Source organism: Phaethon aethereus (assembly GCF_964289735.1).
Source record: "Phaethon aethereus genome assembly, chromosome: 2".
Taxonomy (NCBI): Eukaryota; Metazoa; Chordata; class Aves; order Phaethontiformes; family Phaethontidae; genus Phaethon; species Phaethon aethereus.
In genome coordinates this window covers 47,945,623-47,961,265 of record NC_138582.1, presented here as the reverse complement: position 1 = coordinate 47,961,265, position 15,643 = coordinate 47,945,623, and the positions used below count along the sequence as shown (strand labels likewise).

General features: G+C 38.9%; 1 protein-coding gene across 1 annotated transcript in view; it reads left to right on the top strand.

Moving 5' to 3' along the window:
• The window catches only part of SPIDR (scaffold protein involved in DNA repair), a gene marked incomplete at its 5' end in the record, with an annotated part of 202,698 nt that overhangs the window by 127,076 nt on the left and 59,979 nt on the right, over nucleotides 1–15,643 (top strand). Inside the window, 2 exons of the mRNA XM_082014805.1 lie at nucleotides 5,117–5,327; nucleotides 7,201–7,451. Of these exons, the coding sequence (XP_081870931.1) occupies nucleotides 5,117–5,327; nucleotides 7,201–7,451 (462 nt within the window). The remainder of the gene's footprint in view (nucleotides 1–5,116; nucleotides 5,328–7,200; nucleotides 7,452–15,643) is intronic.

The window sequence follows — 15,643 nt, the reverse complement described above, 5'->3', positions numbered from 1 at the left end:
AGCTACATTTCTTTGGAAACCCGACACAGCTGAGAATTGTAGATTTGACATCTATGACTATGAACATTGGTCTAGATGGTTAAAATTATTTCTTCATGGAGAAAAGAGTACAACCAGCCTTGAGAACTTGTCCCACAATAATCTGTTGCTTTGAATAAGATAATTTCAAAGCAAGAGATACCAACTGATTTTTGTTTTCTGTCTTTGAGGTTAGGGCAGGGGAAGAAGTTTTGCATTATGGAACTGTGAGCTTGCAAACACAGTATTCATGCAGATTGTTCAAGTGATGGTAAATGATGTTGCTGGAGATTCACATGCGAGTGGGCAGATTACTCACCCATGGATGAAAATTCTGTGTTCGGGCAATCTCTAGGCATGGCAGAATGTAGATCTGTTCCAAATGGCTTTTTGATTTGGCCTACATATTGGGAAAATAGTTATTGTCGTTGGGTCTTAGGTGGGCAGAGAACTGCCTGGATCTGGGAAATTTGTTGGAGTTTTTAAAATTACTATCATTATTACGGTGCTCAGGCATTTCTTGGACACATCACATTTTTTCACAGGTGAAACATTGCAAATGGCACTCAACCCCAAGTGAGAGGCAGCATGAGCAACTTCCTCCATATTGGACAAAATAAACAATTCCTAGGAAGTTAGGGATGAGCCCTCTATGGTGTTCCTATAGGGGATGATTCCTTATGCTTCTGGGCAGCAATGTAAGAGTCTGGTCTGTTCTTATCTTGCAGGTAGTACTGGTGTTCTGCTTGGTGGGCTTTAAACCTTCTTTATGCAGAAATCATTGTTCTAAGACTTAAATTAGTCTGTTTCATAATTACAGTGCATGTTGTAGGACATTGAAATGTTAAGAATGTTCACTTAATGCAATGTACTCTTCAAAAAACTTCTCTAGGCATTTTACACTTTGTAAAAGAAAATAAAAAAAAGCCCAATAAAATGCCTAGGGAGAGCAAACAAAAAAATACGCTCTCTAATTTAAAGTGATCCAGAGTCATCTCGAGTTCATGAACCAGCACCGCTGTTTGATGTCAGCAGAACTGAGCGGAAGCGTGTGGTTTGCGAGCGAGCTGCTGCCGTAGAGTCACAACTTCTCGCTGGCTGAGTCTGTGGAAGGGCTGCGCGGGGCAGACTGCAGTGCAAACCTGCCAACTGTTTGGTGGCAGGTTTAAGACCCTGCCTCAAGTTGAAACTTCAGCTGCTTTATTCCATTCTGTACTGTGCGTTTCTGCAGTGGTTTTGTATCTCAAGTAGTGATAGACCGCAATTAACGTAGAAGTAGGCAAGGACATCTCCTGCTTCCACTCTGCTAGACAGCCATTTCATCATAGGAGGGAGGAAGACAAAAAGCAAGCTACGTCCTTTGAGAAAGAAGCAAGCTGCTGCTGGAAAAGAAAAAAACAATATTGTTGCCTCATGTTCCTTCAGCATGTGACCAGTTACAGCAATTGCTGATTGTCTACATACCAGGAAAAAAAATGCCCTGTAGTATAAGAAGTTCACAGTCTCTACTTCAGGTCATTGCAAATGACCTTTTCTCTAAAGGCAGTTATTAAGGAAGTCAACAACTAATCCAACGTTTAAATATACTTTGCTGAGCAAGAAGAAAATCAGAGAGTACAAGAGAGGTTTGGATTTTCTTAAGCCTGTAGTGAACTTCATTTTCTTTCCATCATCTCTGTGTGATTTGCTGAATGAGATGATGTCTCTTTCTCATTCTTTGAAAGTAAGCTTTTAAATAGCTTATTTTAAAAGCAGATAAAAGAGAAGAAATTTGAGAGAGGCCACAGAAGATGTGAAATACCCATTTAACACCTTATCTGTTAAGTGGATCCTACAGACTGTGCTAAAAACCTCTTAAAGCCATCTTTAAATCTCTGTATTTTTATGGGATTCTTCCTCCTTTCAATGTGACAGGTAACTGTATTTGCTTGCTTTATAGCAAGCAAGTGTGGAAGCAGGGCTACTTCTGGCTGTAGACAATTTGCAGCTGGAACAGATGGAGAAGGTGGAGATGATCAGTTATGGTGTCTTAGGCACAAGGGCAACATGTGCAGCTTAGGACCACAGTGATTGTTCGGGAAAGTGATTTTATTTCTCCCCAACTATTCCAGCTTGATAGGCTTTCTTTGCCCTACTCTGTATCTTTCAAACAGACAAAAAGAATTAACAGGAGGGGTGTGGGGAGGTGTTTCTAACATGGTTGGCTCTGTTGCAAAGAGAAGAGTATGAGCAGTGCACAATGGCAATGCAGAGTTTTCTGCCATGATAATGATCGAAAGTCCCTTCCCACACTGTTTTAGCTGAGCAATAATAGAATTCTATTTGTTGTATTGAAGAATACATTTTTTTCCTTTGGGAATAATATATAATATTATATTTTATTCTATATTATATATAGAATATATATTTATATGTACATATGAATATAAAATATTTCCATTTAGCCATCCACCTGTGCACAAAATACTGAGCTTATTACAAACTTTTTTCTTATTTCTTTCATTTCAGTTGGTATTATTTCTATTTATTACTGTTCCTTTTTCATTTCCTATTGGTAGGAATCCATCCATTGAGAAATAGGGAAGATTTAAGTAGACTGCTGTTATTTTTCCTCTGACCTAGCTAGAATTACTGCTAAGTCTGTGGACACATATGCAGGTCTAAAACAAATGATTCCTTAAGGAGAGTATTTTTAGTGAACTAATATTGCAGGTAAGAAATGGAGGGTCTCTCCTGAAAGTGTATATATGTCCCTTTTTTCTTTGTGGAAATGCCAAGTAGCCATTAATTTATGCATTACTCACGTAAAGAGACGATAAAAACTGAGCCAAGAAAGCTCTTGGTGGTTATAAAAGTACCCGAGGCATGGAACGCATAGGCATAGCAAAACCATGGTACATGTAATGTGGGTATCAGTAAAACCTACCTGCCTTAAAAAAAAAAAAAAAGCTGATCACATATCTGCACAGGAAAATAAAAATAAACCCATAAACCTCAGAGTTCCTGCAAATGATTTGCTGCTAACGTCAGTATTTTTTTAGAGAATGGTATGATTTAGATCAAGCAAACATTCTTCTGACATTAGTGACGTAACAGTCTTGTGTTCAGAGAGATTTCCTGTTTGCTTTGGGTCTGAACACAGACGTCTCAAGAAAGTAGGTGCTAAAATTTTCATTCCATATCTGCATATAAAGACAGCCCAAACTGTTCTCAGATTGTTAGCAAAGTTTATATACATTTTTGTTCTTCAGAAAAAAGGGAGTAGTGACAGTTTAAAAATCTCATAAGGTCAGAGATGTCTTGGTTTGCTGACCAAGCTAATTTGTCAGTTTTAATCCTGTAATGCAGAAAATTGTCCAGCAGTGTCAATTTGGCAGCCTTGCGAGCTACTGCGATGCTCTTCTTAACTGGGACCTTTGCGAGCAAATTCACCTGGAGTCAAGGGACTGAGTGTCCCTTTGGGATGAACTACTGCTCACTTAGATCTGAAGAGCTCACAAACGGCAGTGGGGCATCGTGGCGAGGTTCAGTACTTAGTTTTACGCTGTAACATTTCACAAATTTTCTATTTCAAATCATAACTCCAATGAGTGTTCGCAGATAGAAGCAATACAGCTTTTTTTATAATTTGTGTGTATGAGTCATAGTTTTAAGTTGCAAGCTTAGTTTTAAATGTATACTTTTTTCTAAAAGGCAGAGATCATCTTCCTGTTGCATTATTTTCCTAATTATAAAAAATGGCGATTGTATTTAATAACTTGATGCAACTCTTCATATTATTTTGAAAGTATGTATGCATTAATTTCCATTTAGCTATCCACTCTGAAGCGAATGAAGGAGTCTATTATAAAACAGACCATAGTCAAGACCTTGTATGGACAGAGATAAGAAATAAGTATTATGGACTGAGATCAGAAATAAGTATTTTGGAGTGGAGTTTGTTTCTGTTTGGGATTTTAACTTTGTATGGTTGCATTTTGACAAATAATGTCATAGATTGAAAGCTTGCTTCATCTCCGTAATATGACTGTTGAGCAGTCGGAGACTGAAGTCCTGAAGTTACTTCTGAACTCAGGTCAGCTCAGCTTTGCTGCCAAGGCAGGAGGCCTTGTTTTACTCCCAAGCGATACAAATCTAATAGTAGAAAAACACAGCCTGCAATAAAGTCACTAAGTGAATTTTGTTTCTGTTTTGATGGTCTCTAGAAAATGAGATTACTGATTGTTTTTGTTAGCTGACTTCACTAGATTTGTATCCTGTGAGTATACAAAGTGTATTTCTAAATGTATGATTGTGATACTAGCGTATGAAAAAATCCCAACACTGAGACATGCTTTGGCATTAAATAACTGTGTGTTTAGAGATCCTGCAACCATTACCTTAATCTACTAGGTGAGAAATAGCTGTATGTGAAGCTGTTTGGGAACTTACATTGATACTAGAAGCAAAAACTGGGTCTTGGAGAGCATGTTTGTGACAGCAGCAAACATACAGGCAGAATAATATATGGCATATTGTAGGAAAAGCCTGAGGTTTTGCTTTTAGAAAAAGAGAGGAGAAAGCGCGGAAGGAACAGCTTGCTGCCGGCTGCAGTGAGAACGAATTCGGGTCAGTGGGAAGCGCTCACCAGAGGGGAAGTCCTGGTCTGCAAGGGCCAGGCTGGGTCCAGCAGAGCCAGTGCTCTGAATTAACACAGAGCAGGACTCATAACCTTTCATTCATGGCTTTTACCTCAGTGTATGCAGAGGTTCCTGGTGCTCTTGGTTCTGCACTGACAAGGCAGGGACACCAAGTAGCATTTGCATGAAGCCAGACGGGGTTCACAGGGCTCGTCAGCTCAGCCGGCTTCCAGGTGTAAGTTGTCCCTGGATGCAGTGGAGCTCCACGCACCCGGGGCTATGCCTGAGCTAATAGGGCTGATCCAAGCTGAAGGTATCTATGGGATGGTTTATTTGCAATTTGGACGACACACCTTTGAGTGTTTTAGTGGCAACTAAGAAAAAAGGGGAGAGAAATACAACACAAAACACGTTTTAAAAGAGCACTTATCAGTAGCATAACTTGTAATGGATTTCATGCCAGTTAAATTTTTTTCCAGGCAAAAACTGCTTCTCAAAAATGCAGATGTTCCTGTTATCATGAATACATATTTTAGTCAGAAGGTGCTACTCAGTGAACAGTCAGAAACAAAAGAGAAGACATATGGTCTTACGAAGATGCTTATTAGGAAGAATATTATATCTTTGGCACAGACGTTCAGACTAGATGACCTTGATGATGAGTTACACCAGGAATCTTCAGATAATCAGGTAAGGTCCATTTGGTTCACAGTTTAGCACTTGGTAAGAAGTTGGTGAGCAGATGTTTGGAAGCTGTAACAAAACCAAAAACTCTAAATTATTGACCTGTTCAGTTTCCCATTTCATTTAACCAAGCCTGAATAATATGCAGTGCTTATTTTAATAATATTTTCTTAATGGAAGTTTTTGGCCTGTCCAGATGCTGAACTGCTGTGAGGTATTTTGCTGAAGTCTCACTACTGTGCTAAATAGTAATTGTAGCTTGTTTTTTCATTGATTTTTCTCTTATTCTTTGTAGCTGAATAGCTAAGCTTTACTTGAAATAAAATCTGTTTTCTGCTAACTCACTCAAGATATTATTTTAAATAAACATTCCCTTTTCCCACTCCTATTTCTTAACTCATTTCCTAATTGATCCTATCCTTTCTTTAAAGCATCAGTTGGTAACACTGCCTCCCTTTGCCACCCCTTCAGTTTGTTTGCTTTCCTATTTTGACTTTGTTTATATTAAAATGACTACTGACTGTGCATGTCTCTGGCTGTGGTTGTATAAGCTGAGGTATTTTAAGAGATCTGGTTTTCTGATAGTCTGTGCCAGCAATTTCTGAAAGTAAGGCTCTTCTAAAGACTTTATATCGGCCATCCAAAATCATTCTTAATATTTGAGAATTTTGGCCCTACAAGTTTCATGAACAACACTGAGTGTCAACATTTTGTATTTGCTTTGTATATAATTCCCATTATAGGTCTGGGAATGAAAATGTTACGTAAATCAACTCCTAATCTCCTTTCTTGCTTCAACTCTACCTTGTAAAAAGGTTCTACTGTGGTATTAGAAAACCAGAACAATTTACTTGTTCCCTTCATGCTTCCTAACAAACAAAATCAAAAAACAAACAAAAAACAAACAAACAAAACTTTAAAATTCAGTAGATAAGGTTTATTGCAACTGCTTTTTAGACAAGGGATAATGCTGCCTCTTTGTGCAGCACCCATCAAAAATTCAGATCCACCAAATGTTAGGTGAGTACTACAATTTTCTTTTAAATACTCCAAATTCTCCTTCTCTACTGGTGGATAATACTTATGGCACAGTCTGTAATACTCTGAAAGCCTTTCTTGGCACCCAGCTTTTTATAAAAACGGGTTTCATTGTGAAAATAGAAATTTGGCTCATGCTGGGAAGGAGCCTATATAGACCAAATTGACTTGCATACAGTTTTTACTAAAAGAGATTTATTTTTAAATTAATGAAATTACTCATTTAGATTAAGGCAAAATGTAGCATAATTTTATTCATAAAGTTTATTTTGAAAATTTGAAGATTTTATTCATAAAATATGCTTTAGAAGTAGTAAAAGAATAAATTAAGGCTTGTAGTTGTAAAGTTTTATACTTTTCATTATTCAGGTAATTCTTTTACATTGAAACATTTTACATTGAAATGTGTAAGTCTGAGGACTAACTTACCGTTCTATAGAACTAGACACCTGTTCATTTTCAACTTAATCTGACAGCCTGGAAGCATTCAAGATGGATTTTACCCCATTTTTTAGAAGAGGAAGGAAACGAGGAAGGAAGGAACATCAAAGAAGTAAAAATGAAACTCAGTTCAAGGGGAAGAATCATAAATACTAATATCAGTTCTGTTTTCCTGCTGGTGTCACCCTCATCTCTCATGGATCAAGTTAGCTCAGTCCAGAGCACCAGTTAAATACAGGGGAACACTGTGTGCTCAAGTCTCTTGAGTGTATTTTGAAGTATTTTGAAACTGCTTTTGCATTTCTTGCAGTGGTTTTTTCATGCTGAAGTTTTACTCTTCAGCACTACATTGTTTCAAGGTCCCATGAAATACTTTTATTAATGGGTTTTCCTTCACCAGGTTGCTTGTGCTCCACAAATCCATAACAACTGTGATTCGAAACACCATCCCTTAGCATGGAGTGCTGTTAATGATTCTCTGCTTGAAATGGTGGAAAGCCAAGGAGCAATGGGATGGAGAGAAGCGCAGGTACGAGTCGTTATCCAAAGGGTGTACTGTTTGCCTGCAAGAGAAGGTTACAGAAGCCACATACAAGGAAACAAGCCTCTTTGTGCAGCACCCATCAAAAATTCAGATCCACCAAATGTTAGGTGAGTACTAAGATGCATGGGAATTTTCCTGTTGAAGCTGTGATATATGAGAAACCAAAGAGGAGGGAGTTCGGAAATGTCATTCTTAGTCATCAGCTCGCAGGGAATAAGCACGCTCAGCAAGGCGCTAGGCTCTGGATGGAAGTGGTGTCGTTTTTTAATAGGTATAGGGTGACACAGAAGTAGTTCTGCCCAGAGGAGGGAAGGATCTGTCTATAGTTCATGACATCAACAGATGACAGGAAGATTGAAAACGAATTAATGGGAAGTTAATTTAAAACCAGTGATGATTGTCAACATCTTCTACTGTTCCTTGAGTTTCACAGATAACTGTTACTTCCCATTTACCTATTTCAGTCTCCAATATGCTCTGCTAGTAAGTTATGCTTGGAGAGTGGTCTTTTAAAACAAAAGAGAAATACATAGAGAGATGGAGAAATAAAAGGCTTTTCTAAAATGAGGATTTTGCACAGATGCCATTAAAGAAACATGGGTGTACACATGCAGACTTCCATTGTGAAGCCATTGGAAAAAGCTCCTATTGTCTTCTGGAAATCTGGAGGTCACAGCAGTTCAGCTCCTCTGCAATAAAAAGTGATCCAGTGTCAAAACATTAACACCAATGCACAAGTCTTCTACACGAAACCCATGGAGCATACAGCTTTAGACAGGTAGTTTTAGCCTCTTCTGGTTTAGACTTTGCATCCTAACAGTGGTCTGTCTTAAGTACAAAAGATATGCCAGACACAGTTTTCCCTTTTGACCGGTACTGAACTGTTGAATCCTTTTCTTCTCCTTTTATCATCCTCAAGGTTTGAGACCAAAGGCTGATTTCAAAGTCTTTCTCAGCAACTCAGGGTCTGAGATCAAGTATCTATTATTGAATTTCCTTCCTTTGGTTTTGTAATAACTTTTGGTGCATGCTGTCTTAAAATTTTAAAAGGTAAGATAGATTTGATTTTGTTTTCACTCAGGAAGCTTATTAAAGTCAGTTACAGTAGCAGAGCTTATATAAAGCTTCAAGTTCAGCCTTTCAGGACATCAGGACATCTATCTTCCTGCAGAGTTTAGGACCTGAATGGAGATGTGCAATTAGTTTAAAAGGTCCCATTGATAACTCTCCAGATGTAGTTTGCAATAGGCTTTGAAGGTATTCTTCAAAGGTTTAAAGAATTTGAGTTCCTCTAAGCTGCCCTGCTGGTGGGGACTAGCATGCTCACAGGTCCTTCCTCCTGAGCTTTTGAAATACTGGAATTCTCCCAATTCTTACTACCTTGTAAGCCACTGGGTAATTTACAGAACTCATTGATCAATAAAATTCCTCCAGGAGGAATTTAGGAAGATTGTTGTTTCCTAAAATGCAAAGGTCATTTGCATCATGGTCATCACCCACAGGGAAGTAATTATCAACAGCTTTGTCCCCAATATTTTTTAAAAGCTCTTTTAAATGTAATAGTTATATCGACCTTAACTTGCACTGTTTTTTAAAAAGTAGTTGGTACATCTTGTTGTGTGAACTCATTGCTTTATATATAATTCATTCTTGCTGTAATATATGTTTTTTAAAAAGTGAGAGGAAAAGTACTTTACCAGCCCAAATAATCACCAATATGTGATTTTGAGGACAGTATTCCTCCATGTAGATTTTCTTCCAGAGGGCTACATTTGATCAAAAGTCAGGGCAGCTGACAGTCTATTATTCAAGCTGATTTTTAACATCAGTTCTAGCAGAGTTCAAATGATAATACCGTCTCTATATTTCTTTTCCAACTTTTAACCAAAAATATACCTAACTTGCAGTCACACAATTTGAGGTAGTTAACCTGCCTGAGCCCACACCCTCCACGGGAATGGGGTAAAAGAAAACAGAAGTCTCAGATTGCACTTCTTATGTCAAACTTGAAATAGAAATAAAATAAAAAATGAGAGTCCGTTGCTTCTGAGTTCATGCTGTAGCTGGGTATTCTCACGTGCAGTTGTTAAACTGGCCTTTTGGAAGTTCGTAAAATTTTAGAGATGTCCCAGCTCAGAGAAGAGCTTGGTGGTTGTCCTTCACAGCTATCAGACTGTCTTTTGGATCCTGAAGAGAAAAATCAACCCTCTTTCTCTATCCCAAAGAAGAGAATGAACGCTTCTTTTAAAGACTGAGGAACAGAAAAAGACCTCGTACTTGCTTTATCAGCTGCTCTTTCTATGGTTGATAAGCATCCACATGAGAGTTTTCTCCTCTATCAAAAATGTTTGTGTCTGTCACCTGATAGTGAGCAAAAGGGTCCAACGCCCTCTGGCAGTCCTTTGAACCCACTGATGGCTCATTCTTTTGTAATTAAAAAACCCTCTTTTTTCTTTGTAAACTTCTTTTTGTAAAGTAAAACTGCCATGAAAGCAACGTTTGTATTTTCTGAGGCAAGATGAGTTAGATAATTCATTGTTCTGTAAACAAAAGTTTCTAATTAGATATCAAGGTAGATGAATAGTTAATTGATTTGTATTTTAGACAGGCTGTGTTATTGTATATCTTTTTTTGTAGCACTCCACAATAACCTAGATGTTGTTGCTACAGGGAAGCATAAAAACCACAGTAAGCTGAAAAGACATATTAAATTAAATGTAGAGCGAGGGAAGTGATGCATTTTGTTCAAGGCATCCAGCTTCTAGAAAGAGTCTGGCAAATTGCGGGAGAAGCCTCTATTTTCATTGTAAGGAAATGAATTCAGTTACTTGGTTAAAACTAACATGGGTGAAGCACAGAAATTACGGTAATGCCTCTATGCATCTACCTTTTATTGTTCATAAATACACATATATAGAATACAGCCTTTTAGTGACAGACAAGTGGATATGTCTGACTGGTTTGGGTTTAAGTTTGTTTAGCTGAAGTATCTAAAGCATTTTCTGAGGATACTGAGAAATCATTAGAGACTAAGAAGTTCTCCAGCTTCTGTTGAACATAAATTGATCCCACGTTCCCTGCATTATCGATGAATAATTTGTGCCCCCCCCGCCTCCAGTTAACTGCTCTTGCGAATGGACTTTTCATGCTGAAGCAGTTTCAGAAGAGAAAAAAAAAGAAGAAAATATGACTTGCTGTGACTGTCTGCCCATTTCCAGCATTCCTGGCATACTTTTTGCTGCCTTTTCCCTTCTGATGAGAGAGCTACTTTTGCTAATGATACAACACGTGTTTGTCGTAACCCAATTATTTTGACTCTTTGAGAAAGGCTTACACGTATGAGGATCCCAAAGAGACTCCTGTCAACCTGAGGAGCTCACTGGCACTGAGGTGTCTGACTCACTGCATTGGCCTTGTACTTTGTGTTCCTGGGATAAAGCAGTGTATAATTTGGAGTTTGCTCTTGCCAGTATCTGTTTGTTTTGAGCGGGCCACGTGAGTTCAGTAAAAAATAGAGCTGGTCAGTTTTATGCCTTAAAGGACGGGGCTGGTTGTGTGGTAGTTGGTGAGTGGTAGTTGGTGAAGCTAAAATAGATGCTCTTTTAGCACTGTTAGGCAGTTAAACTGGTCAGAGCGCTTAAAAGATTTGGTTGAGGAGGCTGGACAGAAAAGGGCGTTGTCTATTAAGAAGGAAAAGCTAACCACTGCTAATATAAAACAATGCTAGCTATAGCTGTGAATCCACATTTTAAAATCTGTGGGTGACTAGAGAAATCTTCTGTTTTCTTGCTCTTGGCATATGTTTTGACCTACTTCCGACCTGACGAATAGCACTCTAGCCTGCTATAACTTTCTGTTCCAAGAACAAAAGAAAAGACAGTACATTTACTTCAAAAAATAATGTGATCTGCCTTTATGCACTAGTCACCAATAGTTCTTTCGGGTTAGCTCATTATATGGTTTTCAATTTGCCAGATCTTAGAGAAGTGGAAAGGCCTGCTACCATGCAAGCAGGACCCTTGGGGAGCAAAATATTTAGAAGAGCCGAGGATTTGTTTGAGTGGCTGGAAAAAAATAGAAGTGTGGGGAAAGTCACATTTCTCTTTCTGAGCAGGCCTCCAGAAACACGATAGTCAGTTGCTGGGATTCATTATGCTCTAGCAAGTTGTTGCAAGTTTCTGAGTAGTCTGTTCCTACGTAATTCTGTGTAAAACAGTTTTATTGGCAAGTGGTAATCCTGTAAAACTAATTCATTTCGAAGTTGGATTTCCGTTTTTCCTCTTTTTCTTCATCTAATGATCTTTGCTCTGTATCTTAACACAAACCTAGTCAATGCGTTAACCTGGCAGCAACTAAAAGTTGAGTGTCAAGTGCTGCAAGTAGCATTCCAAGTAGGTGGACTAATATATTGAAGAGTCACCCTTCTGGTACGGAAAACCTAACTTAAATTTTATAAAGCATACTGAAATAAACAACAACAACAAAAAAAACCTGGAGGTCTTCTTATTTGAAAAGAGCCCAGATTGGAAAGGACTATCATGAAAGACCCATGTTCACAGATGCTAACATCTGTCAGAATGTTTTTTGTGGCTGACTTAAATCTGTTTACAGCATTCCATTTGTTTTTTGTGTTTTTTCAACAAATGTTTTAAATGGAATGGTCATAAATGCAAGTTTTTAAAAATTACATTATGTTTCTGGGATGTGATTTTTCAAGTGGGAAATAAACAGGAAATAGGTAACTGAAGTGCAGTAGAGAGTACTCCATAAACTAGAAATTTTCTCCAATTTCCCCTTTTCGGATCCTTCTCAGAAGTGAAGATACGTGCTTTTAATATTCTTGCAAAGTAGTCTAATTGCTACTTGACAAACTTGTAATAGTTCTCCTAACAGCTGTGGTTCAAGGTCTAGTAACCTGTTCCTTCTTTGAAGTCTCTCTTTTTTTTTTTTTTTCTCCTTCTTTTTTATTCACAGTTAAGAGTCACTGATGGTTGGATTATTCCCTTTTGCCTCCACCCTGCTCTATTTGTTACTCTCAATCTGGAGCCAGCAAAACAGAGACTAAGAACAAAAGACTGTTGGGAAAATGGCTTTGGTATCACATTGTCCAGCTGAGACATTAAATTGTATTATATATTTAACACGGTAGCTTCCCGAGCCGCTGCCCAGATAGCCCTGAAAGTCTGTTTTCCCTGCTGCTGATGCTGCAGACGGATAGATGGAACTTGGGCTTCTTCCAGTGCCACTGTAGTACAACAATTTGTTAATTTGACATTACCGTTTATTTTTCAGTGCTAAATATTTACATAATCTTATTCTGTCGAAGGGCAAGGTGAAAGCACTGTTATCTGATATACTCTGTCCAAAGGAAAAAAAGGACCCCTCAACATACACCACTGTTTTTCAGCCCTGCACCAGGAACAGGCAATTAAACAATTTCCCGTTGTTCTAAAATATGTCAGGGCAGTGGTAAAAGCTGCTGATATAGAAAAGAGTCTCAAGAAGACAGCAGCCAGCATAGACCACAAGTGTGACAGGGATGCAGTCTCTTTGGAAAGAAAATGGTCAGGAACAGAAACCAACTGTCAGATGGCCGACACTGTGTGAGCAGGCTCCTGTATGCGTCTAGCAAAAAGGAGACACTGGTTGCTAACTTGTTTTTCCTCCATACTCAAGTGCTTAGACTGATCAGTAAAGTGCCCATATGTTCACAAAAGACAGTCACACCCCCCCACAAGCCTTTTGTTGGTCAAGAAGGAGGAGTAGCTCTACTTACTGATGTATTCCCCGTGACAGAGAAATTGCAGAGATGTGTAAATAATATAAAGATGCAGATAAATGGTATGGAAGCATCGTTATGTAGAGTTGTGTATTCACCACCACTTCCTTTGTAACCATACCTTTTTCACACCTCCCACATCTGATGATTGCATACAGGGCTTTAGAAGGCTGGGGAAGCTTTATTGCGCCTAAACATCTCATTCCCTGCTGCTGTCTGTTTTATGGCTGTATCCACCAAACTGATTGTTTTCAAGGGAATATGTAAATAGAGGGAATGGGAAGAGCAATGTAGTCCCCCATATGTCATCCTATAGTGGAGACCAGTCTAGGGAGTCTAGTGAACAATTTGAAAAGGTAATTTTCCAGCCCTAGAGCCACAATGAAGGTACGTGCTGTTGTACGTTGCCTGGTTTAAACCAGGAATAGTAATTTTCCAGCACCTGTTATTTGTCAAGAATTATTCTAACATGGCCTACGTAAGAGGTATGAAATCTTTCCCTTGGCTTTGACCTTTCTTCCCCTTGAATTTTTGTATCTCTGAAAGTTATGTGGTTGACAGAACTGAGAGCAGAAATCCTCGGTGTGTATTTTACACCTTTACCTTTCACTGACTACATGACTTCAGTCCTGACCTGAAAGTCATGCCGGAGCTCTCTGAAACTTTTATATAAGCCAGATTGTGTCTCTGGGATTTGTTTTCCTGCGACTGTGGTAGAGAAGGCAAGGACTATGAGCCGTCATAAAGGTTATAAACGCCTAGATGGACACACACTGAGCTAACAGTTTGGAAAGAAATTTAACCACCCAATATGGCATGTAATTTCTGTGCAACTTGGGCAGGTAAACACTCTTTGTATGCACAGCCTTAAGTATTGTCACAGATCAGTGGATGCGCAAAGAAACATCAGCATAGATTTAATACAGTAGCAGGTTTCTGAAAAGAAAGATTCTTATAAAGAACTTTTTGTCATCACCTTTGTAAAAGCTTCTGTTTTGATATAACAAATCAATACTCCTTGGAAAGGTGTTACGAATGTACTCTTACTCTTTTGAGAAGAAGGAAGTCTTTTGTCCCAAAGAGTATAGTCAGGAATACTTTGTCCTACGTGGTTTTAAAATTATGGGCACACTAGTAATTAAGACAAGACAGACTTTGAAAGGGACAATACTGCTGGGACATAGGCCTGTACATCTGTATTTTAAGCTTTTATACACTTTCTTTTACAGAATACAGAAGATTAAGCTACAGCAAACAATACAAAAAAATAAAGCTCCTCAGATAAGGCAATCTTAATTAGTTCTTTCAGTAATCATTGTGCTTTAAAATTGGTATGTAACTTATAAATGTACTTAACGAAGTTATCTTATGCTTACGTGCCAGTCCTGACTGGCCGCAGTGCTTGCTGGTTTTGTTCCATTTCTCGCAGCTGAAGGCAGTCAGCAACATCACACTGGGTAGGGATCTGCTGCAAGCTGTGCTGAAATCCTCAAGCTCATTTCAGTTAATGCCACAACCCCCTCTTTGGCTAAAGGGGACTTGCACAGGGTTTGGAGGAGAACATACTCCTCAAATGAGAAAGGCGATGAGCAAAAGCCTGGGATGAATTTGCTGTGTATTACAATTTACAGTGGAAGGACTTGAGTGGAATGGTAGTTAAGCGACATTTAGTTATTTTTGTAATTTTAGTCCTACAGTAAGAAAAAATGGGATTATATACTGCTTGATATATGCTCAAAATGGTTTTGTAACTCACCGAATTTAGATACTTGATTTAAGGCCTGTGTGGCTGGATTGTGAGCTCCTCAGGACAACCTGCTTTACAGGTGTTTAAGGCTAGGAATGAATGCAAAATACATTTTGAAGAGGTTTCATGTTTAAATGGACCAAGAATGATGTCATGAAGTTGCAAGAGTGTAATTTTTGGTCATATCTGTGTTGTGGGCTGTGTTTCATTCAATATCATGTGATAACAGGATTTTTTTATACATATTTTAAAAATTATTTCTCTCTACCACTGGTTTCCCAACTCTGGCACTCTCACTTTTGGTAGTATGCCAGTCATTGAGAAGGATCTCACAGAAGCAGCTCCAGATCCTGTCCTTCTGTAGGTGCTAATCTGAGCCATCAGGCAGTTACCACCAGCCAACTGTAAATACCTTTGTGCGGCTGCTTACTCCAGCTCAGAGACACTTACTGATCTCTGCAACTAGCGGTGCAAGGGCTATGTCTGCAAGCTGACTTCACATGGCCACCTGAGAGTGGGGCGAGGGTATTGATTGCCCCCAGTAGCCTTCCTTGTGTCTGCAGCCGCGGGAGGAAGGAGGCAAAGGCGGAGGTGAAAGCAGCAGGCAGGCTCTCCCTGGCTTTATGCTGGGTCCTCTGCCCGAGAAATTGCCATCCGCTGTCTTTCATGTACACACGAATGTAGATAGCAGGCAGGAGCAACGTTCCAGTGCAAGATGCAGTAAAGTCTCTACAGTGTTTCCACTTCCTGTGTATTTGTGCTGCGATTTGACA